Source organism: Suillus subaureus (assembly GCF_016647635.1).
Source record: "Suillus subaureus strain MN1 chromosome Unknown BJ212scaffold_10, whole genome shotgun sequence".
In the NCBI taxonomy this organism is placed as follows: domain Eukaryota; kingdom Fungi; phylum Basidiomycota; class Agaricomycetes; order Boletales; family Suillaceae; genus Suillus; species Suillus subaureus.
The window spans coordinates 300,129-324,676 of record NW_024538566.1 but is presented as its reverse complement, the minus strand read 5'-3'; the positions used below and the strand labels follow the sequence as shown (position 1 = coordinate 324,676).

Below are 24,548 nucleotides of genomic sequence, written 5' to 3'. Positions count from 1 at the left end.
ACTCACAGTCAAACGTTAATTTATCACTTATATCAAGATGTCACATCGAAACAGAGTTTTCGGTGCCGCTGCCCGATCCACAATGTTGAACTCCAAGAACGAGTGCTCAGTATCAGAGTCCAGACGAATTCTTCATGGCGAGGTGGGTGGTTTTGCCTCAGTACTTTGATGACTGTTCTGCACACTTTTTTTCGCCAAGAATAGTGTATTGATTTTGACGCTACACTGTTTGGTTCCGAATAGCAGACATCGCCTTAATTGCTTGTAGCACGTCGTAAAATCCTCGGGATTCCTGTCGAGGGTGCCTATTTCGTCAAATTGCGCGAGCGTACCCCATATGATACACCCTATGGTTCCGAATAGTAGATACCACCTTGGGTGCCTGGAGCACATCATAAAATCCTCGGGATTTCCTTACAAGAACCTCGACGGTGCCAATTTTGTCAAATTGCCCGAGCGAGCCTTTCTTGTCCCCATGATAAGTTCTGCGATTACTTTGGCTGTCCCAGGTGCATTGCAAATGCCCTTTGAGCCATTGGTAAATATACTCATGAAAAAAAATCGCGAGATGTCTCACTTACCCAGCAGGTATGACCGGTTGCAATATATAAACCTTTGGCAATCTTGTCTGCTTCCCCGATGATGGGCCCCCCACCGGTACGTACCACCGGCAAAAAGCACGCTTGGCGCTTATTGATTGTTCCCTCTCTCAGCTCCTGGGAGATGCTAGCAACTTGGTTTGTTATACTTTGACAGGCCGCTAGATCGATTTCAACGTCATCTACGTTGCCAGGCAATATTGAGTCATCTCCTGGACCACAGACATACACCTCGTTGTCTGGGCGCGCATATATCTCGGGAGAGGCGCTGTGAGAATGCGGAAGTAAAATTTCTGTGAATAACACGTAGGGCGATATCGTAACACCAGCCTTGGGACGGATAGTAACACTGTGAGCACGAGTAGCTGCAATTGGAAGTGACGGTATAACGGATGGCGACCATGCTCCAGCCGATAACACTACATGCGTTGCAGGGAGAGTTTGAATGCGACCGGAGTCGGACCGATCACGATAAGTGACGCCCGTGACATGATGGTTGACCTGTTCAACGGAGATGGCAGTTCCCTTTATCAATTGGACTCCTTTCTCCTTTGCGAGGTCAAGCATACTTGTGGTGAATAAATATGGGTGAACTTGTGCTGTTCCGTCTGGACCAGACATTGGGCTATACGATGTGGTTAATTCCTCCTTGACCCAAGTCAAGTCGTCAGGCAGCCCTTTGTCCGCCCTGCTTTCCGGTGCTGCAGTAGCCTCAAAACCAAGTGTCTTCTCTAAACTCTTTCGTTTACCTCCCTTGCCAACACCAGATCCACTCTCGCCGAGCGCCTCCCCCTCCCCCTCCCAACTACCACAACCAATGAATCTCCAACCCCACCTTTCGGCACCGTTATGCTCTTCAGCGAGCTTAACGTGCTCGGGAAATGAGATATCTACGATTTCACGTGGATATGCCCATTTAGCAACCAACCCACCAGCCTTTCCAGAAGCTCCTTGCGCAACGCCATTTGCGGAGGCTTCGAGAACTATAATATTCGTTGTGGAGGTGGAATATGATGGGTGCCTGGACAAGTAATAAGCAGTGCTGCACCCTGTCGAAGACGGTTAGAGGCTTTTGAATAAGCGGTCGTGAACTCTGAATCTACTAGTACTACGCACCAATGATTCCACCGCCGATGACAACGATATTACGTTGTTCCACCTTATCCATTGATATCCTTCTGATAATGAGGTAAGTCGGGGTTGACCTTGGGTCTATGGTGCGGACTTGGAGTGAACAATGCGGTTCCAACTGCCAGTGAGAACATAAATTTCTGATAGTGTTAACACGAACGGTCCTGAGCGGGCCGGACCGTCTGTCGGATATGTTTGTGGGGTTCAAATTGCTCCCACGCATCGATATCTCTCCGACGCGATTATTATGGACTCTTTTATGAAACTGACAGTGCACAACTACCTTGATGACGAAAGGTTAACGTTGTCGCACTCTGCTGCAACACTGGAGCTCGGACGCGACCTAGCTCATGCAGCCTTGTCTAATCTCGGATGGCAAAAACCATCTGTCTCCTTTAACAAACGGCTGTTCGGTAGGCCGTTTACAAACTAGTAGTCCGCTCTCTTATGAACTGTCAGCAGCACTGAAACACGACCGACTATACCAATTCAGTGTGAGCCCGCCGCAGGTCGGTACACCGGCGCCTCGAACACATGTTCTCAAGGACTGGGGGGTTCCCCCGGGTGACGAAGAAACATTGACGCTTGAAGCCCTCGAGGAGTTTATACATCCCAAGTTGGAAGCTCCTTGTGCTCGTCCTACCCAAAAGCGCCCCGCACCGCAGGATTCGCGCCCAGACGTCCGTGATTCACAATCACGACAGACTACGCGCCCCTCAACATATGAAGTGTGTCTAGAACCACCCACGAAGCGACCCAGACATGATACCGCCTCTATTTCAAACTTGATACCCCAGGTCTTGATAATTTGTTCAGTTTACCTTCACCCGGCTTACGATTTGCAGCCTCATTATGTTCCAGGTCCGAGTGTTGGTTTTCGGCCGTTGGACAGCGAGCACCTCAGGCCTTACAGAAAAACACAGCCATCACTGATCGCACCGTTTGATCTTGCCTCGGCTAAGCTTTTCTTGAGTGCTTCTTGCAATAGGGCCGCCTGGCTTATTCCTGTACGTGGCGTCCTACCATGGGACGATGCTACTTGTGCCACTATCTTGGAACCCCCACAAACTCCACAGGGAGATGACACTCCTCTGCTTCCCTCTGGACCTGCACCGCTACGCGACGGGATCTCAAGAATTACTTGGACTCATCATTCGGTCGTGCACTTCTGGCAATTCCTGATATCCATTCAGCAAGCTGAAAATCTTGGGTCCATCTCGATTGGCTTTCATAGCGCACCTTCGGATACCGCATTTACACTCGACAGTGCGCTCGGCCTAACGGCTGGAAGTGGCAATCGGCCTGTTCAACCTGCACAAGCGGGGAGATCCTCTGATCTTTCCGATGGCTTGTCGGATCAGGTCCGTCACGCACAACTAGAAGCAACGGACTTCATCAAGGTGTATCATGATACCAAGTACTCGTTTTATCTCCGAAATATTCTAGACGCCTACATGTATATTCCCGGAGAAACCGCATCAGAGGAAAGGCATCCAGCCGATTGTGAAATAGCTGGATTAACGACGAAGATCAGGCTGCTGAGATTAGCACGACTCGTAATCGTCGACGACCGATCCAGAGCTGTCTTATTGTCCTGATGCGCTGTGCTGAGGAGGTCATCGTCACCCCATACTATTCAATTCAGTGTAAAGACACCCTTGTTGTTTGCCATATGATATTCAAGGGGGCATTACGCTTACATCCCTGCAGTACGCTTTCCATGTGCAGTGTTGATTTTCAAGTGCTGATCTTCTTGCTGCAGGTCTGTATTGCATACTGTTACATACTCGTCTGCGGAGATCTGCCGGACGACAACATCTTCAGTTGGGATGATATGTTGGACCGGGGCTATGAAAATGGTCGAGGGGTTAATCTTCTACGCAACCGAAGTCTCTCACAGTTCTTAGCTTCCATTGTGTTATCAAATGACACCTGTCATCAACGTTTTTCTCATGCGGTGTCAGTCCTCCACGTCCTGATTCGAGACCCTTTGCCCTCGGATCTGTATTGAACACTTCCTTATGCTCGACGGATCAGGTGGATAGGTCTGCCTGAAGCCAAATGACAATGGCCTCTTCCCACTACTTTTCGATCCCAAACTTTATTATCAACTGGTACGGAGGACGTGGATATTTCATTGGCGCCATTATCCCGTAGTAACCTCACAAATCTCGAATTTTATACCATATTCGACGTAGATGTGGAAGGCTTGCCATTATTCTCCACTCTTGTTAATGAACTTCCTCAGCTCAGGAGGATAAGATTGAGAGGTAAGGCATGATTGAGGTGACATTGGCCAACACCATGCCGCAGTCTATACTCTGGGGCAGTTGCCCCTCTTTTCTCGTTCTGCAACTTAGAACATCTAAGTTTTACGATCCACGGACAGGATCTTGGCCCTGCTGGTACATTTGCTGCAGCTGAAATTGTCAAGCGAAACTAATTTTGCTACTGGTTTCTCAGTATGGTTTTAGTAGTGAAGAAACAAGATATCAGTTTGCCCGAATCTATTTCTCTTTTAAATCAATTTCCGAATACCATTTTTAAATACCCCCAGTAATTCTCCTGCTCCCCGTAAGTGTCCCTCTAGCACCCGCTCTACGTTTTACTGCCGTGCTCCTGGAAAGCAATTGAGATCATGCTGGATCCTTCGTCGGAGCTGGCCACAAGCTTGGCGTGATATTGTCTAACGCTAAAGATAAGGCGTGGTCCCAGCACAAACATCTGCGTGGACAAGCAAAATTGACGGGGACCGCTATATGTCTCAACTCCCACATCAGACGAGCCCTACAGAAATGATGCATTGACTCGGATGAACAGCAGTCGTCAGCGATAGATCGGCGTACCACGAGGCTTAGACAAGAAACAACAACGAAGCTAGCACGTCCAGAACTTCAGTAAGAAAGACGACCGCAATGACGTTACGAGCTCACCTTGTGAAGTAAAATAGGTGAGTTTTTATTAATACCGTGAAGCAATCCCCAATGATCCCTCCGCTCGATGTTTGCCGCAGTTCACGGAAGTGTTTTGCCGCAATACAGACTGCAAGACACAGTGCAAGAATCTCCCATGCCGTGGTGAGTGTCCAAATCATTGCTGTCAGAAACGTGACGCCTTCCCCCAATATAATAATGCACTGATAAGTGCCAGAAAGAATGAGCTCCCCTGGTATGTGTCCAATGAGCCTAGCGTATCGAAGTCATTTATCCATGATTAAAGCGTACCCCCTGAAGTATGCCTCAGTGCTATTATGGCGATTACTACGCAGGCAATGGTGACAGCCAGATGTATGACAACAAGAAAGATAAGCATCTTTTTCGATCGCTGATACATTGCATGTAACCGAGTGATTACGATGACTTCCACAATGTTTGAGTCACTGAGGCTATGTCATATCATGCTAAGTAGCTTACCCCCTACCACAGCATTCATGACCACATTCATCACGAGCCGTGCGAAGAAAAAAATTTCGCCTGCAAACTCTAGTCACATCTTGGAGGGCAAACCGATCCGACAAAACTTACAGCTATTGGAATTATTGCATTGAATCGACATTCTGGTCAAGATTCTCACTCACCCCTACATAGATATCTAGTGAGTTGGGTGGGAGTAGCAGGTTTCAGAACAGAATACTTACTGCATCTGTTACCGAGACTGACGGAAGATTTTCTATGCGGTTGGTCAGAAGAAATAAGGGCAGTGCGTACGGGGAAACATACGCAGCAGATTCACGCTGATTGCGAAAAGATGATTCGTCAGCGTGGCGCCAACTTGCTAGCTTTCACGTACACAATGTATGGTATTTCAATACAGCGCACCTAGAATAGTGAAGTCAGCACAACGTGCCAACCGCACTTATCACACAAGCTACGAACAGCGATATATAGAATGGTCATGAGGGACCAGCGTTGCTTCTACGCCGAATCAATGATTGTGATTCTGTGATATGGGACTCCACTCACCCAGACCAGTTCGACCTAAATATGACACATTCTTAGGACAATACTGCACCGGTAACATATTAACCCACCTCTTGTCCGAATATCAGAACTGAAAAAATCGTAAGGGTCCTTCAGGTGGCCTTGATACTATCTTGCTCACTCCAATCATATGTCACGGCAACAAAGGAGGCAACTGCAGTCAAAGTTAAATTGAGACATCACCGACATCGTTCAAATGGCCGCATCCACGAACCTATCCAACAACTGGAAACCCTATTTGAGCTGATGGACGACCACAAAAGTGAATTGAAATCATTTGAGACCAGGGTCACATTCGAGGGCATGATGGGTTCGAGTCAGCGCATATTAATGGCATTCATGCTAGATATACCACCATCTAGCGCCTTCATCGCCAAAGTAGGCATACGAATGCATATGCTATGAATATCCATTTATACGTTGATTAATTGGAGTGCACTAGCTCGTGTCATATGAATATCAATGTATCAGATGGGACAACTGTGGCGCACCTGTAGTGCTCTATCGCTGCAAGTGCAGGCAATGCGTCCCTCTGGAGTCTGCATCAATAGTAACGCATTACCGAGATACCATTTATGCTGACAGTGCATCCTACCGTTTATGTGCCAACCACCTTCCCACTGCGCCAGGTCACTAGGCCATCCATAGTCCGCAGCATAGGACCTGTGATACTACCTACAGCCATGCATTGATAATCATGCCCAGCTTTGATCACCGTCACCGTAGCACCTTCCCTCCCGCGCATATGCCCTCATAACTGTCTAGCGCTATCACCACTTTATGTGCCTCTACAATCTGCAACAGCAAGTCCCCACGACTACTTCGTTATAGAGTTGTAGAGTGGGAAGTACGGAAGGAGACCGGGTCTCAATTGATCTGGCGGCTATCGAGCGCTTTAAACTTCGATATGTGACAACGTAGTTCTGTGGTCCGAATACGAGTGTTGCGAAACCTCCACCTTGGTACCGCATCCTTCAGATTAACCCGCCGAGGCGGAACACCTGGGTGTTTACCATGGGCCAAGGCAAGGTGCGTGAATGGAGTATTCAGATAAAAATAAGGGATCCCTGAGACAAATATAGCGCCTATGGACTCGGTGGTTGAGCGTTGAATGCTGAGCTACAGCCGAGGAGTATAAATCTTGGCAACAGCTTCAGTAGCCTCAAAACTTTTATGGGTGAATTCGAACAACTAAGACATGTCATGGGGACGATCGCAGAAGATGGATGCATCATACGTGCAATACTTTATTTGCTCCTTCTAACAATTGCACGCCATGCAAGCTGCGCTACTTACCTTCATTGCCAATGGCTTCATAATGTAGTCGGTTGCAAAGTGCAATATGGAAGGAGTGCGCAAGCACCAGATTACATAAATCAAGTCTTCATACAGTATCACGTGACCAACAAACAGATCTCAAGACTCAGACTCTTGTCGTTGCGTCCACCACCATGCTTGCCTGGGCCCCGGACAATCGTCGATCATCACCATGTAGCAGCATCAGATCATCCGATGCTTACGAAAGTTTTTCGTGTCATGAAAACTACCTGCGGAATTTTGGACCTTCAAAATGAACCACGTGTGGTTCATAGATTCACAGAAAACCATTTCACCATCCTTGTTTATAGCATATGCAGATTCAGAAGTTTTCATCCTTTTTCGTCTTTTCACTGGGACTTCTACGCCCTTTGTCCTCATACTACGGAACATGCTAATCGAAGACAAGGTACAAGATCTTCGTATTCTCCTCTCGAGCTCGCGCCGACTGGTGGATATATGTGATTTTCTCCTTGCGATATTACAGACATCCGAGAACAAACAATGTTATCGCCTAGCAGATCAGGTGTGGAAACGAGTTCAGGTGCAGGTAAGGGCTGACTCGTATCGATTTATTGTCTTGATGTGAATGATTGGCGGCAGAAATATCAGAACTTCCGGATTGTGATTTGTGCGACTCGCAGCGCTTTCCATTGTGAATGCTGCCAGACAGCCAAGCGTCCCAAATGCGATGAGCACTCTGTGTTCCTAGCGAAGTCGTGCCATGGTAAACTCAACCTACCCTTTCAATTGGGGTCATGTATGTGCTGTGTGCCAATGATGGCGGCGCAGCCTGCGTGTGCCAAGTGGTCTGGATATGTGACTGCTGTGCACTAAGGACCATTGATATGATTTACTACTATCCACGCTGCGACAATTACTCATACATCAAGTGATTATTCCGAATGTAGAAACTTGGGCCTCTGCCACGACTGCATTGAAGAAGCACCACAGGATGTAACAGATGAAACCTATATCGATGTTATCTCCATAGTTAGACATGCAGCCTCGTGAAGCTTTGAAGAATGCTATTAGGACAGATGCGACTTAGGAAACTTGTGAAATTTTTCTTTGCGTATGCGCCAACGGCACGTTAGTTTGCGGTCCATGTTCTTGATCGTTGACTGAGTAAACATTCAGTACCTGATAGTAATCGTCTACAGCTGCGGTGCCATTTTCTTAATTGTCTCTGAATAACAATTTTTTTGGCTTTCGTCGCAACCTACAACGGTAGAGATTTCATGGACTCATTATTAATTGATGAGATTGGGTAACACGTAAGTAACGTTATCATAATCTGAAGTTGTGGTCCAGGCCTCCGATGCCCGGGCCCTTCCGCTCAGACGTCATACAGTGCCATAGTACCACGAATCTCAATCACTGGGAAGCGAGGCCACTCTTCAACAAAAATCACATTCTCATCCTATCGTGTACGTATGAGAATCCTCAGCATGAGGTCTTGTTTTTGGGGACCTCCTCCCTGGCAACCTGACACGCTCCATGGATAAGCCTCATCTCCGACAGGATAACAAGCGGGTGGCAAGGCGAGTAATCACTAGCATTGCAATTCCAATCCACATCATGAGCAGTATTACATGTTTAAAACCATTTATCGCCGTAAAAATACAGCTTGTTTGGTATTGGGTGCACTTGAGCCCTTGAATGCCAAAATGGACTTAGACACTGATCAGGGAGGAAGTTCCTCTTCCTGGGCAATCACCGGGAACAGCCTATGTGTACCCTCACAGGCTTGACAACAAGAATCATACCGTAAACGGTCCTGCGTTACCGGCGAGAGATTATGATGACACGAGGGGGCCACGCTGCAGCCTTCTCTTCCCCACAGGCGCTCTCCTGTGTTATCGAACGGTATATAAACACACGTTCCGTGTCTGTTGTTTCTTTCTGCGATCGATCACCAACCACACCGAAACCACCTTTTCTCGTTTCAGATTATCACATTTTGCGCAGATGTATGACTCGTCAGCGTTCACTGCTGAAGACAAACAACGCCACCCATACATCTCATCCGTTCTCGAACCCAGCATGCAGAAGGTGGTCGCCACTGCTGCGGTTCGAATCTACTACGCGCCTTTCAATAATCCTCATTTGAACTGGAGCTACTCCAAGCTCAAAGGAATTTTGGTCTTCGGACGCGACCGAGACACACACCATGGCACGTCTCCTCCGAAGCGAGGCGGACATGGTGTGCGTCTCAAAGAGAAATACTGGTTTCGCCTCGTTGACATGAAGACCGACCGTGTGGTTTGGACATTTTCCATCCCCGACGTCTTCGAGTACACGAAAGACAAACCTTTCTTTCACTATTTCTCCGGAACGGTACGTCTGTTACCTTTTTACTTCGTTGCCAATAAATTGAATTCTGCGTCAGAGTCGCATGTTCGGACTTTGCTTCGACGAAGACGAAGAAGCAAGTGTCTTCTACAAAAAAGTCTCGGATCGGACGCGGCACCATTGTGAGCTTTAATGCTCTCCCGTGCTACCATGCCATAACACGTGTTTTAGTCTTCCAGCCCTTCCTCTTCAAATCCGACAAGAAGGACAAGAAGGACAAGAAAGAAAAGCAGAAGGTGCCCAAATCTTCTTCAGTGAGCCCTCGGATAATCTCCAGCCCCGCGCCCCACTCCTTTGTCCATGTGGCCCATGTCGGAATCTCCACTCGGGGCATTATTGAATCTTCTAGGAATATCAAGCCCGCCTGGTCGACGCTGATGGCAGACCTTCAGGGTTGTGGGGTGGCGCCTGAGATCGTCAAAGACGATAAAGATTTTGTGGAAGGGTTTCTTGCCGGTGCTAAGGCAATGACGGATAAACCAGCAGCTGCGCAACCCCAGGGTGAGTCCCAATGCCCACGTTTCGTTTCTGGAAGTTGTCTTGCTGATGTCGGACCTGCGTAGCAACTCCAACTTCCCCACCGCCACCGGAAAAGCGCAAAATCCGACGAAAAGCTGTCACCATTCTGTAACGTGTCCTTCTGTTCCGTTTTTGCATCATCGACATCTCTTGGCAATCCTGTCTTTCCTATCGTACTTTTGACTTGCTAATACTTTTTGCTTATGATTCTTGAATGATGGTCTATGTATTATTTCTTGTATGTCGTCGACCGCAGATTATTGGCATTGTGTGACAGTAAATATAACAACACGAATTCTTATGTATGATAATATCTCTAAGTCTATACAGTCTGTGATCAAGTCAGCCGAGGTGGCCACCGCGACAGCGAATGACTCACCTATAGTGAAATGAACGTGGTGTAGGTGGCGCAGCCATGAAAATCAGAAGCGCGTCAGATCGCGGCCGAAAATCCCTGCAACGTGTATTAGCATCACCGGAGTACACGGCTAAGAACATACAATTTAGGAACCTGTACACGAATGAGATGAGATCATGGAATGACGATCGGAATGACGCAGAACTCACCAATATGTAGGCACCAGAATCCTAAGCAGTATACATCAGACGCCCCATAATCGACTGTGAAGATAGAACCACGCACTTGTTCCTGATACTAAGAGTCATCGTGAAATACGCCGAACGCCATAGAAGCCACGCTACACGTCCGGTCTCCTTAGTCTTGACAGTATCAGCGCTAGACCGATCATAGATTGCTTTCCTGTAGAGCCGAATCAGAAATGTTCGCCTTCTGATGGACCGCCACGCACCAGTCCCCTAGGTAAGCCAAGCTCCCCTGGTTTTGGAATTCAAAGGGCTTTGTGTGCTCCTGATCTTTGACAATTTTGTTAAGCTTCTGCGCCAGGTATCTGCCTTTCTGATTCGCGACTGTAAATAGGCGTTATCAATATGAGAAGCCCGCAGCCCATGGGCGCTAAATAGGGTTATGGGCAGACAGACCTTGTGCAGTGGCGGGGTGGAGCTGTCCTTTGATGTTCGCAGCATCGCCAATAGCCCAAACATCTGGATCTGCGTGGCCTTCCTTTGTAATAACGTTAAGGTTTTGGTCAGTGAAAAGACTAGAGATAGCCACATGCGTCAGCCTAGCTTCACGGCTAATCAGATATGACCGCAGACCTTTGTGTCTTATCATGTTTCTCAAGAGAATCAATCGACTGGATAAGCGGATTAGGGGCCAACCCAGTACTCCAAACAAGGAGACCAAATGGAACTACAGTAGCTGCGATGAGCAAGAACTTGACCTATATGATTAGCAACGTTGATTGCGGACCTTCTCCTTGTTCTTTAACGAACATGCGATCCTGTGTAATAATCAGCGTCGAAATTTGGGATAGCTGTACCGCGTTATTCGGACCTTCTCAACACGCTCCACATGGTGTCTTGTTTTGATACTAATACCATCTCTCCGGAACTTGTTTTCGGCATAGCTATCAGTTCGAAGGTTATCAGGGATACTGGAGAAAAACATTAGCCACCTACACTCCCAGAGACTTGTCAAAATTGCCGAGGATGTTTGGCGCCACATCGTAGAGTGTGATTTTAGCCATGCGCGCGAGTGACGGATAGTGTTTCTCAATCTCAGCATGCAGCAAATCGTGCAACTCTGCTGAGAATTCGACACCCGTGGGTCCACCACCTACGAAGAGTTATATCACCATGAAAGATCAAATGTCATCAGAAACCAAATGCTCACCGACAATGCAGAAATTGAGCAAGTTTCGGCGTTGGACGTCAGAGAGGGTAGGTTGATTGGCCTGCTCGAAACCTACGTAGGGTAAGCAATGTCTATGACAACTAGTAAATACACTTACAATCTATTATGCGCGTCCTAATTGCTCGAGCATCTCGCACGTCTTTGAGGAAATGTGCGTGCTCCTTGACGCCAGGTACGTTGAACGCTATCATTGATTTTGTCAGAATGATACGTATGACGACACCGTTCACGTACTCTGCGAGTAAGCACCGACGGCTATCACTAACTTGTCATAACGTAATTTGAACGCATTACCCGTACCCGACTGGGACGAAGTCTCTTTTGTGGTTGTCTCTGCAAGAGGAGCAGACGCAGATCCTTCAAATTGCAAAGGAGCCGTAGCAGGCATCTGAAAACGTTGTTTAGCGCACCATGATCATGGGCTTTTGAATGAGTACCTACGCATTTCAGGGTCTTTTGCTTGAAGTCTGAACAAACAAAAATCAGAACCCTACAACGGTCAAAGAAAGCGTGGACAGACCGATTGTATCACACCAGGCCTGGTAACAAGCCTAAACGTCAAACATGAATCAGTTCTCGATGGCATGCGGACTAATCATCCCTAGATCCGACTTACTACTTGTGGAGAAAACCTCCGTACCTGATATCCATATTAATGTGAAGACATGTCACGGAAGTACAATATGACATACCGGTTCGACCGCACAGCGAAATTCGAGGGTACCAACAGCACAGCTGGCAAGCAAAGGCGTAAAATTGAAAGCATTGGTTGGCGAAACCATCGTGACATCTGTAAAGGGGCCATCAACACCAAGCGAACGCGGACGCAGTCAAAGAGGCTAACTCCAACGCTTCTTATCGATGGCTCTTAAAATCTCATAACCTCCCCAGCCCGAACCTAATATGACCAGACGTTGTTTACTCCGTGGTGCGGACGAAGTAAACGTTCGTGCGGCGGCGACCGACGGTTTTGCCAGACGAGGTTGCACGCGACCACATACAACACTCAAGCGCGCCTTGAACATGGTCTGCAGGGAACGGAGACTAAAATTTGCTGTTCCTCAGCAAAGCTTTTAAATAGTGGATTAGATAATGGAAGAGGGTAGTGGTGTCATTAAACTGGAGCCATGGTATTTTTCGTTCGGGTCATGTCGGGAGGAGATTGGCGCCCCATTAACCTGCCTACTCGCCTCGTTTGATTGCCGAAACAATAACTACAAGGGTCGTATTCTAAGAGACGCTCCCTCATGCAACTGGTTGGCAAGTAACCTAGTAAGTGAGCTGTACCAAAAACGCAGCGATTCCTTGATGTGACGTCACGCGCCTAATTACAGGATCATATCCACCATCTAGCACTGATGGCATCACCTCTTCGAAGTCTTCGAGTGTCTTCTCATTCCATCCCTAGCTTCAATCTCATCCCAAACACTTCCCTGCAAAATTACCCTCTCATCATATATCACGAATGTTTCCCACCGTCGATATCAGCTGCTGTTATCGAGGCCCATCTAGAGTCCGTCGGCGTCGTCGAGCCCCAGTGGAGGTACACTATGTACAGCACGACGCACTTTCATAGCACTACTCATGAAGTACTATGCATCGCATCTGGTCGTGCCAGGCTATGTTTTGGCGGAGAGGACAACCCTGGAAAGGTAGAAACGGAAGTTAAGATTGGGGATGTCGTTATCATCCCTGCAGGCGTGGGGCACAGGCTCTTGCAAGACTTGGACGGTGAATTTGAGATGGTCGGAAGTTATCCCAAGGGAATGGACTGGGACATGTGTTATGGTAGGGAAGATGAGAAGGCAAATATTGAAGCTATCAAAGACTTGACATGGTTTGACAAAGACCCTATTTACGGTGACGAAGGACCCGCACTTCAGATAGTATATGGTGGCGTGTAACGCGTCTTACGTCGTGCATTCGTTCGCCAAGCAGGAAAAATGAAAGAACAAGACAAGTATCAGCGAGCTAAAGAAACCAGTGGGAAAGTAAGAAGCAAACGAAACAAAGCGTGGATTATTCCACAACAAGTATGCGGACATGAAGACGCAACAAAATGCAGTACGCCAACATAGTCCGCGCATCCGGAAAGTATATGATACTATAGACTGAACATTCAATCACTGGCAGCCCAATTGCCGCTTGGCTTCCGCTTCTGCCTCGGTAACAACACGTCCATCCACTTCCTTTTCAACCTCTACGCCAAGCTGATGTACACGGCCACGGTCCGCGCCAATGAGCGACACGTACACACCTTTCTGTAGGACTGGATAGGAGCCTATCCGGATACCCTCAGGTTGTACTCGCTTCTGAAGGTCGGTGAGGAACGGGGCAATAGACGACTCAGGTAATCTAAAATCACTATCAGCATATCATTACGAATCATAGGGGATGCAATGCTCACGCCGTGAACACTTGGAGCCGGAAAGGTCGCTCCTCTTCAGGCGGGAGAGGAAGGAAGGGTTTCAGGTTATCTAGCATCTTTTGGAAGAGACTGGGTATCCCTGGAAATATGCAAAGTTTCCCTTGCAAGCGAACGACGGGCTTGTCAAAATCAGCGACCAGTCTGAGAGCTATATTCAAGCATGCTCACCACCCATATATCGCTTGCAACGAAAATCACCTCCGCCGCATCAGGGAACAGTGCCATACGTTTGCGCGCCGTTCGCTGTTCCTCACTCTGCTTTGATACCCAAGCTCGATGTTTGCCAGACTCAGTCATCCGAGCGAGAGTTTCATTGTGATATACGAGGCCCTGATTAAAAGACTTTGCCAAAGATGCATATGTTATGTCTATGGGAGATAAAACACGAATGGCGTTATGGTCGTGTGCCGGAAATGAAGTTAACAAATGAACGTACCATCATGGGTAGGCCCGATACCACCTGACGTCACCACAAAATCGTACGTTTCCACCATTCTCCGGCTGGCTTCAATGCTGGGGCTCACTGAGCAGCTGTGCCCCTGCAATACGAATGTTACAAGTGACGCACGTACATTTCAGCTTCATCATCTGCTATCACTTCTATGCGTTTCCTGCAGGTTGATTTGGCGACCAGCGCGCGGATTAGGCAGGAAGGACACTCACAATTGAATACCATGCTCAAAACAGAATCGTGCAAAGTAATTGGAGTTCCGGTCGAGCGTCTTTCCATTTAGAATTTCGTCCCTTGATAATTGCTCTTAGTTTTATGTTCGTGAACCCAGAATACATACACACCCAATGATGAGCGCTGCAGCAGTCTTTATATGCCGTCCTTTGTCAGATAGATGCTTCGATACAGGAGAAATGGCAAAGTTCAATGGCGGTAATTGAAAGGTCGCGTTATCTGGCGGAACAATGGTACATGACATCGGCTTTGAATGGACAGGGAGAGGTGTTCGACGGAGATGAGTAGAAAGGGAGGCGAGTCTTGCTAACGTGCGAGGATGCATGGCTCATTGAGCAAAGAATATCATGCAGTGGGAATGAAGATGGCGGTCATGCGTATAATATTATTGATTACCGTTATTATTAAGGTCCAAAGTCACCGTTCGGTTCACACTTCAGACATTAGGACGAACAGCGCTGCGATTATGGTCAAACCGAACAAAGGGCCGTGAAGCTTGCAGTGCGCGAATATCGCCATTCTTAATGTGATTTCTCAGAATTCAGGAGTCAAATCCAGCCTGAGTGCGCCATCATTTTAGAAAGCGTCCATTAATGTCGACGTGATTCATATAAATAGTGCAACCAAACCGCCTAAGCGCTCATCCCCAGGTCTTGGGCGGATAGTAATCAAGATATATATGATACACCAGAGGAAATATGTAAGTCGAAAAACCGGTATCAACGGGGTATCGCACGGCGCGGACTCCTGCGGATCAGGCGTTTCGTATCAGAAACCAGATCAGAATCAACGATATCTTGAGACACACGTCTGCGCTTCGGAGGGCCATCACGGTCAGAGCCACCGCCCCGAGCAGGACTAGGCCCAGTGGAACAGAAAGAGAACGAAACGGAGGGAGAAGACCCATCGGGCGTAGTATGAACAATGCTAGATATGTCCATACGGTTTGCAGTCCTGCGTGCCTCCTGCTCGTCGGGGTCTCGGCAACGCTTGCAGGAGTTACGGGAAGAGGCCCTATCGCCTTCGTTGCTTACTGTAGCCTTCACGGTATCGGCAGCAGTGTTTATCTCCTGCGTAACTTCTACCAGTGTGTGCACATCTGCGCGAGAATTCCCCGCTGCGGAGATGGCTTCCTCTTGAACCTGACGACTCGCCGGAGGAGAGGAAGGAGGTGCACCAGAATCAGATACACCACCAGAAAGTTCTGACATGGTGCTCCAGTCGGGAGTACCATAGAAAGCACCCTGGCGCCGAAGTTGACCACCCCGCTGTGTTTTGATGTAGCGCTTCGGCGCCCTCCATCGGTCATCAGTGGTAGCAGTCCTCAAATTGGCGTGCGCGACAGGAATGCTGTTACGATATAATGAAGGGTGAAATGCGGGTGTGGGAGTTGCCTGAGAGGAAGGTAACTCTGGCACTGAGATAGTGATTGGCAATCTTTCTGGGTTCCTAGCGGGTGTCACAGGCTCTGGCATTTCCAACATGATAGGGGGGGAAAGTGTTGCTGAGGCATGTTGCGCATGCTGCGCGTTGCTTTCCAAGCAGGATGCGACGGCTGACATTAGCTGTCGCTGTTCCGAGCGAATCTCCTCCATGATGGTCTGCTGTAAGCTGAGTATTGATTGAGTACTTTGAACAAGCACAACATCATCATAGAGATAACTTACTCTAGCTTCGACTGCATGATGATGATCGATTGATCTCTTTCCTTGATTTTCTCGGCTTGAGTGGTCAGAATAGAAATGATGTCTAAGAGCTTTGTATCTTGTGCGGCCACAGAAATCTCCATGATATATCGGACACCGGTGAGCACTTCATCCATGTCGGGGGATAACGATGACAAACTGGGTGCAGAACTGTCTGTAGATAAGAGGGATGCCATCTCCAAGATCAGATGTGAGTGGGATACTGGTGAGCGATGAGTGATTAGTTTCTGTGGTACTGAAAGGTCGGGCAGTCTGGACGCCTTAAGTATCGCAAGAGACCAACGCTTTGGTCCCTCACGACATCAGGGCGGGGTAAACGCTTGGATGCACGCTTGGACGGCTCTTGCGTCCAAGCAGACTATGCGCTTTGACGAGCACTGAGTAGACCGCCCATGTACTGGGCCTTGGCTACCCATTACATTAAATCTGTTTGTTGTCACATCATTCTGCAGTAAGTGAAGGTTGGTGCCATACGCAGGTCTGGCCGGGCCATGTCTTGGGAGATTTCTGCCGCACAAGTTCAACTATGATGGATGATGCAGTTGATTTGGAAGTTCCAGTTTAAGCACGATAGTTCCTGCCCCCCGCCACCTCTACTTTAATGGAATAGACCCCCGGGCCGTAGCACCGGCGTTTGCCTTCATATATGCCTCAACTTGTCATTGACGAGAGCTGCAGATTTCCCTCAATCGTGCAGTTGAACCGCCCTACTATTTTACACTCAGGTACAGAACCCGTGAACAAGGTTCCTGCCGACGAGGTTCGGCCTTATGCAGAATCTAGTGAAACAGGGCCATCAGTAAATGCGAGTTCCCACAAAGATTGTTTGAAGGCGCTCACAAAACGCTCGTGTGGAAATGCTTTTTGGTTAGCTCAGGTCAGCATCCGTAAACACTCGTTTTTGGTTAGCTAGACCCTGACACCACTTTGGAGACATCTGATGCGAGATTCTCGATTATCGGTTCGATTATCAAAAAGATCTGTGTGATCTACTAGTACTATAGATTATCTATGCTGCTACTATCTACTACAAACTACTATCTACATCGAATCTGAGTCAGATGTTGTGTTGTCTCGTGCCTGCGATGGCCCAATCACTAACACATACTGCAAATACTGTTCGAGCTCGGCCTTCTCAGCAGGAGTGAGACGATCAATCACATTGAGAATCTTGTTGAACTTGCTTTGGTGGATTTGACCACCAAAGGGGTCAACTTCCAACGAGTGCTTTCCCTGTTCATGCAATGCACGTGGGTAGCTGTGCCAGCTATGCATAGAACATATTTGATGGCCTTGAGGGGGGACTTGCTGAGAAATGACGTGTATCCCCAGTACCAAACAAATCAGATGACATTCGCCATGACAAAATGGCTCTGGAATTTCGTGCGAATAATCATGTTACCATTCTACAAAAGACGTGGTAAGTAAAAGTTAGATATGAGGAATGTTTGACATACCTCGTCGAAAAAGATGTTGTGCATGAACATAAGTGGATTGTCTCCATGTATAAATATGTTGACCCTCGCAGCACAATACTGATCTGCTGGTAAAGCATGTCCTTGTGGGGGGAATAGTTGAAATGCATCACAGACACCTTCACATGTGAATTTGACCATCTTCCTGCGTCTTGTGGATAGTGCATTGCTGACCACCTGATGGCATGCACTGGTTATGAATTCCTGGAAAACAGCTGTGAAGATTATTAGACAAAGTAGTATATAATATGAAAACACTCACCATTTGGCCTGAAGAATTGCGGGACTGACTCTCGAATAACCTCGTCAATGATATGCCACTTTTTCTTCTTTGAGCACACCATTGCATTTTTCGAGAAAATGACCTGTGTGACCAACACTTTAGCGCTTTTCATCGTTTGGGAAATCACCTCCAATGTTAAACAAATGATGTTTTGAGATACTGTGGCCGACGACGACATTTCATCTGTGGCATCACTTGGTGTCTCATGTCGTTCAGCAATGGCACTGTGTGTTTGTGTATCGGTGATGGTAGGGGTTTGCAATATAAGGTACGGTGTTGGAGGCATATTTGCACACTGGACTGTGCGTGTCGTCATCGTCTGTGCAGGCCCCGTTGTCTATGTAGATTTTGAATGAGCATTAATGAAACAGAAAAAAGAACTTACATGTACAACCTCTGAGGGAGGGATTTGCCCCTGTCAGATCAGTGCCAGGTCCAAGGCCGGGGGACTCAGGCTGTTTCATCAATCTATAATGCTGATGCCTTCATCAGGAGCATCCTCAATCCATTGAGGAACAGGTGCAGCAACTCCTGGATAAACAGAAGGACCAGCATCAGGTGGGAAATTGGTTGGACCAGAGTCGAGTGTGTCCCAGAAGTGATCGTAAGAGTCATATTCCTGTCTGTCAGCGTTCAATGATAGGTCTTGCTCATAAAATGACAGGCCCTGCACATCTCCAAAAGATGAAGGGCCCTGCGCATCTCCATAAGCTGATGGGCCCTGCACGTCTCCATAAGCTGATGGGCCCTGCATGCCTCCATACCATGCCTGCCCATGGTCTTGAGCATCTCCATATAACGATTGCCCCTGCTCCTCCCTATCTCCATATAACGATTGCTCCTGTGCAGGAGCCTGGTCCTGTGTGTGACCATATGATGGCTGGTTTTGATCGCCATAAGAGGGTTGCTGTGCGCCTGTGCGACTGATTAGTGATCGGTAGACTCCATAAGATCCACTTACCTTGCCACTGTAGTTGAGTTTGTCCATAGGGATTGAAATCAAAAGCCGACATTTGAGGTTGTTCTGCAGGAAGGTTGAGTTGGTCAACTGCTGGTAAACCAGACAGATTAAGCCCTGATCCCCTAGTTGGTTTGGGGATCTTAGTCTTGCCCTTGCGCTGTGAATTACGTGCACCTGGCATCCAGGTGGTGGTTAAGAAGACAGAAACAATTGTACATCAGAAAAGACATGTACTGCTTGATTCAATTTCATCTTACATGAGAAAGAGACACAAACTTGGTACACAATTTACAGACTGGGGGAAATGAAATGTGTGCTGGGGAAAATAAAATGCATGCAAGTCAAATGGGGAGATTTAAGGGCAAACCATAAGAAGCGGATGGGGAAAGAGGCCATGTTCCAGAAGCACAACTGAATAGACGGGTAAGGGGTAAGAAGTAAATTGAAAAGGGTGGTGCTTCAAGAAGCTATATGTGAACGGTGCGATCCAAAGCAACGGGTGGTTATCAACTAAGATATGAATCAGCATGGAACAAAATGACCTGGCAATTAGTAAATTTACATACCAAGATTGAAGGCATCAGTACAGATTGGGAAGGGCTGGGCGACTGCAACTAGCCATGGATACAATCATCTTCCTCATTGTCATCATCATCAGTTCCCTCATCATCATCCATGCTATCATCTGTATCAGAAGACAGACTGGGTTTACCGACGAATTGCGGATAATGGGAAGACTTCCCCATGGAACCCAATACATCTTCTGATGCACATGAGCCTAAGTGTTTCTTGAGTACATCTGCTTGGGCAGTGACAGTGCGAAGTATCTCGCAGTTGTCATCATAAATGGCTTGAAGGTAATTCACATTGTCGTCAATTTCTTCTTGTGACCAGTCAGTGAAAACATTCCTGATTCGTTTCAACTCTTCATCACTGAAGAGGAGATGATCTTTGTTCTCACGATACAAGCCATCCAGGAATGTCGTGTACCACTCTGATGCCTCAAGCTCCCATGTTGTTGTTACAAGATGTTGGTGTGTAGCTTCCTGGCCAGCAAGCTTTGATTTAAACAGTTGGTACAATGTTGCGAGGCTCAAATTCGAGAAGCCCTTAGAAATTATTTCCTCCCACTTTGACCTATCAGATAATGTCTAAAAATATTCAATAATAAGAAACATACCTGATGGATTTCTTCAGCCATGAACTCTGGCCTAGATCCTTGTCCTGATACACGGGCTGCAAATTGAAGCTCCAGTGGAGCTGGATGGAAAGCATATGGAATGTGTTTCTGAGACATTTGCTCGCATAGGTACTGCCCATGATGGGAAGGAGATGCGAAGAGTTTCGTGGGGGATTTTCCATGCTGGGAAGGAGATTTGAGGCCAGGTTTTCCATGGTGAGAGGGAGATTTAAGGAAATGCCTGTGCAGTATGCTCCACTTCGTACTTGGAGATTTAGGTACATTGTATAATATACTCTGGTTTGCCTGATGAGGTCTAGGCACCTCATCTACCGGGGAGAGGGGAGCCCGGGGAGAACCTGCATCAGAACCAGAACATATGTCAGAGGTCATCCAGTGAGGGGATTCATGGGTAGAGTGGATTGTCTTCTTTGAAAAATCAAAGGGAATTGGTTCGACACGAGTCACCAAGCTTGAGTTGGTTGGGGCAGGACTGCTTGATCAAGGAGGAGAGGAGACAGGAGATGAGGGCGCAAATTCCATCGATGTCTCACAGGCGACCTACAGAATACGAGTGCACTGCTAACTGCACTGCTATCAGGCTGGCGCAGTATACTGTGGAGATGCATTGTATGTGGACTTTGAAAGACTTTGCAGGTTTGCATGCCAGTCAAACTCGTCCAATCACAGACTGGGCAGCAGCAAATCCAAATCAAAGCTATATGATGTGAGTATCAAGTTCTGTTGGGCTTGATTGCAATACTGATGTGCACATACATTTGGCAGGTTATGTCCTAACTGCAAATTGGGAGACTTTCCATCCATCGAGGCGCTGATTTTGCATCTTAATTCAGAGCCTACTTGTTGGCCATATGAAGCATGACTGCAAGAATTACCTGTCCCTCCTGCACTCCATCGATGTGGAAGTGATAGGACACCCACTACTTATACTAGTCACCTGAAAGCTGGATACATCTTCGGTGTTGGCAGAAACATGCTTGATAGGCTGGAAGATGATACATATGCGTATCGGCAGAAAATCAACCATTACTACCCTTTCCAAGATGAAGATGAATGGGAGTTAGGGAAGTTCATGGTTGAAAACCTCACCCAGACCCAAATGATCAAGTTTCTGAGGCTGAAATGGGTAAATGTCCAAGCTGTATCCTCACTCTTATTAACTTCATTCATAGTTCAACAGTCCTTGTGAAAAACCATCTTTCACTACGAAAGATCAACTATTAGACTGGATGGACTCACTCCCTTGCTTTACGGAGTGGAAGGCCTCTAAAATGGAATTTTCAGGCTACAAAACAATCCATCCCATTGAGCTCATCTGGTGTGATGCACTAGAAGTCATCAAACAACTCTTCAGTGATCCAACCTTTGCAAACCACATGACCTATACTCCACATGTCGTCAATATCGGAAATCAGTGTAAATATGGAGATTATATGAGCACTGATATGGCATGGAAAATCCAGGTTGGCTCACTCTGTTAGTCCATTCCTACTAAATCACAGATTGACTTCGCGATTTTCTAGGACCATCTCCCTGTAGGTGCAACTCAAGTGCTGATAATCTTGGGATCCGATAAGACTCATGTAATGTGAATCACTGGAGGACTTGAAATGCACCTGGTCTTCCTAACTATTGGCAACATTGATTCAGATATTTGCTCCAAAGCAACCTTGCGAGCTTGGCGGTGTATTGCTTACATGCCAATTGCAAAGTTCCGCGTCCATCCAGACTATCAAAGCATTCTCCAGGCGCGGTTATGGCATAAGTGCATGGACCTCGTTCTCGCCAGCCTTAAGGCCACTGCATTAGATGGATGTTTCATGCCTGACCCTTCCAGATACATTCACTATGTTTTTACACCCCTCATTGCTCATGTATGTGACCTACCAGAGGCCTCTATGATTGTTGCAGTCATGAAAAACACATCCCCCCTGACCATGGCGGTGCAAGGGGATTTTGGCGATGGGACACTTCACCCCCCTCGTACTGGGAAGCATATGCTACAATGCATTGTCGACATCTCCCACAAAGTTGATCCTTGGGATCTTGACAAGTTCCAGAAGGCAGCCAAGGCTGTTAACCTGTCCAGAGTTCACATGCTGTACTGGCATGACTGGATTTACACATGTCCGTCTGTCTTCCTTGCCAGTGAAATACTGCATACATGCTTTAAATTTTTTGCTGATCATCTGCTCCAATGGACCAAGGAGGCTGTAGGAGCTCACGAGCTTGATAACTGCTTCATTGTCCAGCACAAGCAGGTTGGCATGCGCCACTTCACAAAAGGTGTCACACACGTCAAGCAAATGATGGGTTGCGAGTACAGAGAAATACAATGCACTATCGTTGCCTTGATTGCAGGTGCCGCTTTACCCAGTTTGTTCATGCAATCCATGCCATCGTGGAGTTCATCTACCTTGCACAGAACTCAGTTCACTCACCTGAAACACTTCGGTCAATGGAGCAGGCTCTTTCAGACTTTCACGTTTGCAAGGGTGCTATTATTGAGGCTGAAGCAAGGAAGGGGAAGAAAGGTGTCAAAGAGGATTTTTTTATTCCCAAACTTGAGCTATTGCAAAGCTTTAAGGGTACTGTCCAGCGACTAGGCACTTTGATGCAATTCTCAGCTGATACAACAGAATGCTTGCTGATCACACATTGTAAGGATCTTTTCTCATGGATGGCTCGGCAAAGCAAAGATTTTACAGAACAGTGCGTGCAACTTCTTAACTGCCAGGAATATATGGAGATTTTTGACCTGTATGCACTGTTGAGTTTTCATGGGGTATCATTGGTCAATGCCATGCACGCTGAGGAGGAGGAGGTTGCAATTACTAATCCTGCACTCGCGTGGGTATCCCGTGTTCTCCCTGATGAAGTCAAGTCAGTTTGTGGTCCCCAACCAGTCCATAACCACTTTCTCAAGGGTATCTTCTCTGGAGATGTGCAGACCACTTTTCAGGTCAATATCACTCCAGACTACAAATCACTGTCACCGGCTGAAATATGCATAAAATACACACTCCCCAACTTTGATCGTTCCCTCATTGACTTTGTTGCTCAGTCATCACTGTCTAGTGGCGAACATACTTGCTGGGACCCCAAATATGGACATTACCAGGTGTGGAACAAGTTTTGGCTCCAGCTTCACTCAGCCTTTCAGCAATGTGTCATCATGCCAAGCAGGGTGGTGCAAGCATACCCCCCAAGCAATGATTTCCCCCTCAGCAATTGCGACACCATTCTCATTGACACCATGGGCATCAATTGTTACAAACTCGGATAGAGCGTCGTTCCAATAAAGGAATCAAGATCAAGGTTGATCAAGGACTAAGCCTTATTGAGTCAATGCCTCCCTCAGGAGCAATTGTCTAGACTCCCGCAGGATCTAGAGTCCAAATGGGACAGATGGCTAGCCTCCTTCCCAAGGAGCTAGAGTTCAAGTATCAGAGAGAACCGAGTAGATTCAAGTTAGAGAAAATACAAGTGGTAACTAGGGTTTATATACATAAAGGAATCGTGCACAGACCAAGCTGGGCAAAGGGTAACTAGTACTAGAAATGGAAGGTTCATGGGAAAACAAGGTATGAGTCAGAGATAAGAGAGACCATGAGGAGTCAGCACAGTGAAAAGGAAGCATTAGAAGTACAGCCATATAGGAGTCCACAGTGATGATGGGAAAAAGAGTGGGGCACTGTAACATCAATGGCAAAACGAGTATGTTTATTCTATGCCCCTATATTCTAGCCCTACTGATATCATATACAGCAAGTTACGTCGCACAAGTTCGAGTCATTTTTCAGCCAGTTGTTTGATGAGGTTCTAACCTGGAACTGCCATCATATCTCTCCAACCCACTTCTCTACGTCCAATGCTTCCGCTTCATCTCCAGCCCTGATGAGCATCCTGAACTTGCTATGTGGACTGTGGAGCGCGCATACATGCAGGATCAAAATGGTAACCGGTATAGGGAGGGGGCTGTCGTACGAGTGGTAGATGTAATACATGCAGTTGAACTGATACCTGTTTATGGTGAGGCAGTGGCCGATGGTGTGTCCTCTGCAATTTGCTTAGAACACTACGAGCATTTCTTTTTGAATAACTTTGCGGACAAGGAGAGTTATCATGCATTCA

General features: G+C 47.2%; 12 protein-coding genes across 12 annotated transcripts; 5 read left to right on the top strand and 7 right to left on the bottom strand.

Moving 5' to 3' along the window:
- Positions 1-414: 414 nt before the first annotated feature.
- BJ212DRAFT_1479187 (FAD dependent oxidoreductase) lies at positions 415-1,767 on the bottom strand (the record flags this gene model as incomplete). The annotated part of the gene is made up of 3 exons (XM_041339831.1): positions 415-525; positions 582-1,648; positions 1,716-1,767. 3 exons carry the CDS (start codon positions 1,765-1,767, stop codon positions 415-417), a joined length of 1,230 nt encoding a protein of 409 aa, XP_041194745.1.
- Positions 1,768-1,977: 210 nt separating this feature from the next.
- Positions 1,978-3,328, top strand: BJ212DRAFT_1479186 (uncharacterized protein; the record flags this gene model as incomplete). Its single annotated transcript, XM_041339830.1, has 2 exons — positions 1,978-2,143; positions 2,193-3,328. 2 exons carry the CDS (start codon positions 1,978-1,980, stop codon positions 3,326-3,328), a joined length of 1,302 nt encoding a protein of 433 aa, XP_041194744.1.
- Positions 3,329-6,782: 3,454 nt separating this feature from the next.
- On the top strand, positions 6,783-7,622 carry BJ212DRAFT_71139 (uncharacterized protein). The gene has a single exon (XM_041343892.1). The coding sequence runs from the start codon at positions 6,884-6,886 to the stop codon at positions 7,490-7,492; it is 609 nt and encodes a 202-aa protein (XP_041194743.1). The 5' UTR covers positions 6,783-6,883; the 3' UTR covers positions 7,493-7,622.
- A 1,137-nt stretch (positions 7,623-8,759) lies between these two features.
- On the top strand, positions 8,760-10,165 carry BJ212DRAFT_71007 (uncharacterized protein). Its single transcript, XM_041343886.1, has 4 exons — positions 8,760-9,367; positions 9,420-9,504; positions 9,554-9,883; positions 9,946-10,165. The coding sequence occupies exons 1-4, from the start codon at positions 8,999-9,001 to the stop codon at positions 10,011-10,013; spliced, it is 852 nt and encodes a 283-aa protein (XP_041194742.1). The 5' UTR covers positions 8,760-8,998; the 3' UTR covers positions 10,014-10,165.
- Positions 10,166-10,323: 158 nt separating this feature from the next.
- Positions 10,324-12,700, bottom strand: BJ212DRAFT_1479184 (NDE1, mitochondrial external NADH dehydrogenase; the record flags this gene model as incomplete). The annotated part of the gene is made up of 18 exons (XM_041339829.1): positions 10,324-10,355; positions 10,402-10,412; positions 10,469-10,489; positions 10,545-10,661; positions 10,711-10,828; positions 10,901-11,019; positions 11,078-11,171; positions 11,232-11,262; positions 11,316-11,388; positions 11,441-11,597; positions 11,655-11,726; positions 11,773-11,859; positions 11,910-12,063; positions 12,117-12,142; positions 12,196-12,226; positions 12,292-12,315; positions 12,368-12,465; positions 12,520-12,700. The coding sequence occupies 18 exons, from the start codon at positions 12,698-12,700 to the stop codon at positions 10,324-10,326; spliced, it is 1,446 nt and encodes a 481-aa protein (XP_041194741.1).
- Positions 12,658-13,689, top strand: BJ212DRAFT_71048 (uncharacterized protein). Its single transcript, XM_041343888.1, has 3 exons — positions 12,658-12,947; positions 13,010-13,218; positions 13,294-13,689. The coding sequence occupies exons 1-3, from the start codon at positions 12,768-12,770 to the stop codon at positions 13,577-13,579; spliced, it is 675 nt and encodes a 224-aa protein (XP_041194740.1). The 5' UTR covers positions 12,658-12,767; the 3' UTR covers positions 13,580-13,689.
- A 109-nt stretch (positions 13,690-13,798) lies between these two features.
- On the bottom strand, positions 13,799-15,032 carry BJ212DRAFT_1446222 (Molybdopterin binding protein; the record flags this gene model as incomplete). The annotated part of the gene is made up of 7 exons (XM_041338212.1): positions 13,799-14,030; positions 14,083-14,222; positions 14,272-14,471; positions 14,540-14,616; positions 14,676-14,714; positions 14,767-14,847; positions 14,899-15,032. 7 exons carry the CDS (start codon positions 15,030-15,032, stop codon positions 13,799-13,801), a joined length of 903 nt encoding a protein of 300 aa, XP_041194739.1.
- Positions 15,033-15,376: 344 nt separating this feature from the next.
- Positions 15,377-16,792, bottom strand: BJ212DRAFT_70774 (uncharacterized protein). Its single transcript, XM_041343878.1, has 2 exons — positions 16,456-16,792; positions 15,377-16,399 (listed from the first exon to the last, which is right to left on the bottom strand). Exons 1-2 carry the CDS (start codon positions 16,668-16,670, stop codon positions 15,508-15,510), a joined length of 1,107 nt encoding a protein of 368 aa, XP_041194738.1. The 5' UTR covers positions 16,671-16,792; the 3' UTR covers positions 15,377-15,507.
- A 1,045-nt stretch (positions 16,793-17,837) lies between these two features.
- On the bottom strand, positions 17,838-18,538 carry BJ212DRAFT_1479180 (uncharacterized protein; the record flags this gene model as incomplete). Its single annotated transcript, XM_041339828.1, has 3 exons — positions 17,838-17,900; positions 17,952-18,184; positions 18,232-18,538. The coding sequence occupies 3 exons, from the start codon at positions 18,536-18,538 to the stop codon at positions 17,838-17,840; spliced, it is 603 nt and encodes a 200-aa protein (XP_041194737.1).
- Positions 18,539-18,715: 177 nt separating this feature from the next.
- On the bottom strand, positions 18,716-19,394 carry BJ212DRAFT_1479179 (uncharacterized protein; the record flags this gene model as incomplete). Its single annotated transcript, XM_041339827.1, has 2 exons — positions 18,716-19,167; positions 19,214-19,394. 2 exons carry the CDS (start codon positions 19,392-19,394, stop codon positions 18,716-18,718), a joined length of 633 nt encoding a protein of 210 aa, XP_041194736.1.
- Positions 19,395-19,827: 433 nt separating this feature from the next.
- On the bottom strand, positions 19,828-20,786 carry BJ212DRAFT_1479178 (uncharacterized protein; the record flags this gene model as incomplete). The annotated part of the gene is made up of 2 exons (XM_041339826.1): positions 19,828-20,343; positions 20,394-20,786. 2 exons carry the CDS (start codon positions 20,784-20,786, stop codon positions 19,828-19,830), a joined length of 909 nt encoding a protein of 302 aa, XP_041194735.1.
- A 152-nt stretch (positions 20,787-20,938) lies between these two features.
- Positions 20,939-23,700, top strand: BJ212DRAFT_1446201 (uncharacterized protein; the record flags this gene model as incomplete). Its single annotated transcript, XM_041338207.1, has 8 exons — positions 20,939-21,120; positions 21,327-21,540; positions 21,830-21,877; positions 21,938-21,953; positions 22,017-22,541; positions 22,701-22,759; positions 22,792-23,405; positions 23,493-23,700. 8 exons carry the CDS (start codon positions 20,939-20,941, stop codon positions 23,698-23,700), a joined length of 1,866 nt encoding a protein of 621 aa, XP_041194734.1.
- Between the last annotated feature and the right edge of the window lie 848 nt (positions 23,701-24,548).

Excerpts from the sequence above, each read along its gene's own strand:
- BJ212DRAFT_71139 (XM_041343892.1), top strand. The coding sequence starts at position 6,884 with ATGGGTGAATTCGAACAACTAAGACATGTCATGGGGACGATCGCAGAA.
- BJ212DRAFT_71007 (XM_041343886.1), top strand. The coding sequence starts at position 8,999 with ATGTATGACTCGTCAGCGTTCACTGCTGAAGACAAACAACGCCACCCA. Across the intron at positions 9,505-9,553 it reads GGATCGGACGCGGCACCATT|TCTTCCAGCCCTTCCTCTTC; the intron begins GTGAGCTTTAAT and ends CACGTGTTTTAG. Across the intron at positions 9,884-9,945 it reads AGCAGCTGCGCAACCCCAGG|CAACTCCAACTTCCCCACCG; the intron begins GTGAGTCCCAAT and ends GGACCTGCGTAG.
- BJ212DRAFT_71048 (XM_041343888.1), top strand. The coding sequence starts at position 12,768 with ATGGAAGAGGGTAGTGGTGTCATTAAACTGGAGCCATGGTATTTTTCG. Across the intron at positions 12,948-13,009 it reads ACTGGTTGGCAAGTAACCTA|GATCATATCCACCATCTAGC; the intron begins GTAAGTGAGCTG and ends GCCTAATTACAG. Across the intron at positions 13,219-13,293 it reads GTCGTCGAGCCCCAGTGGAG|GCTATGTTTTGGCGGAGAGG; the intron begins GTACACTATGTA and ends TGGTCGTGCCAG.
- BJ212DRAFT_70774 (XM_041343878.1), bottom strand. The coding sequence starts at position 16,670 with ATGGCATCCCTCTTATCTACAGACAGTTCTGCACCCAGTTTGTCATCG. Across the intron at positions 16,400-16,455 it reads ATCATGCAGTCGAAGCTAGA|CTTACAGCAGACCATCATGG; the intron begins GTAAGTTATCTC and ends ATCAATACTCAG.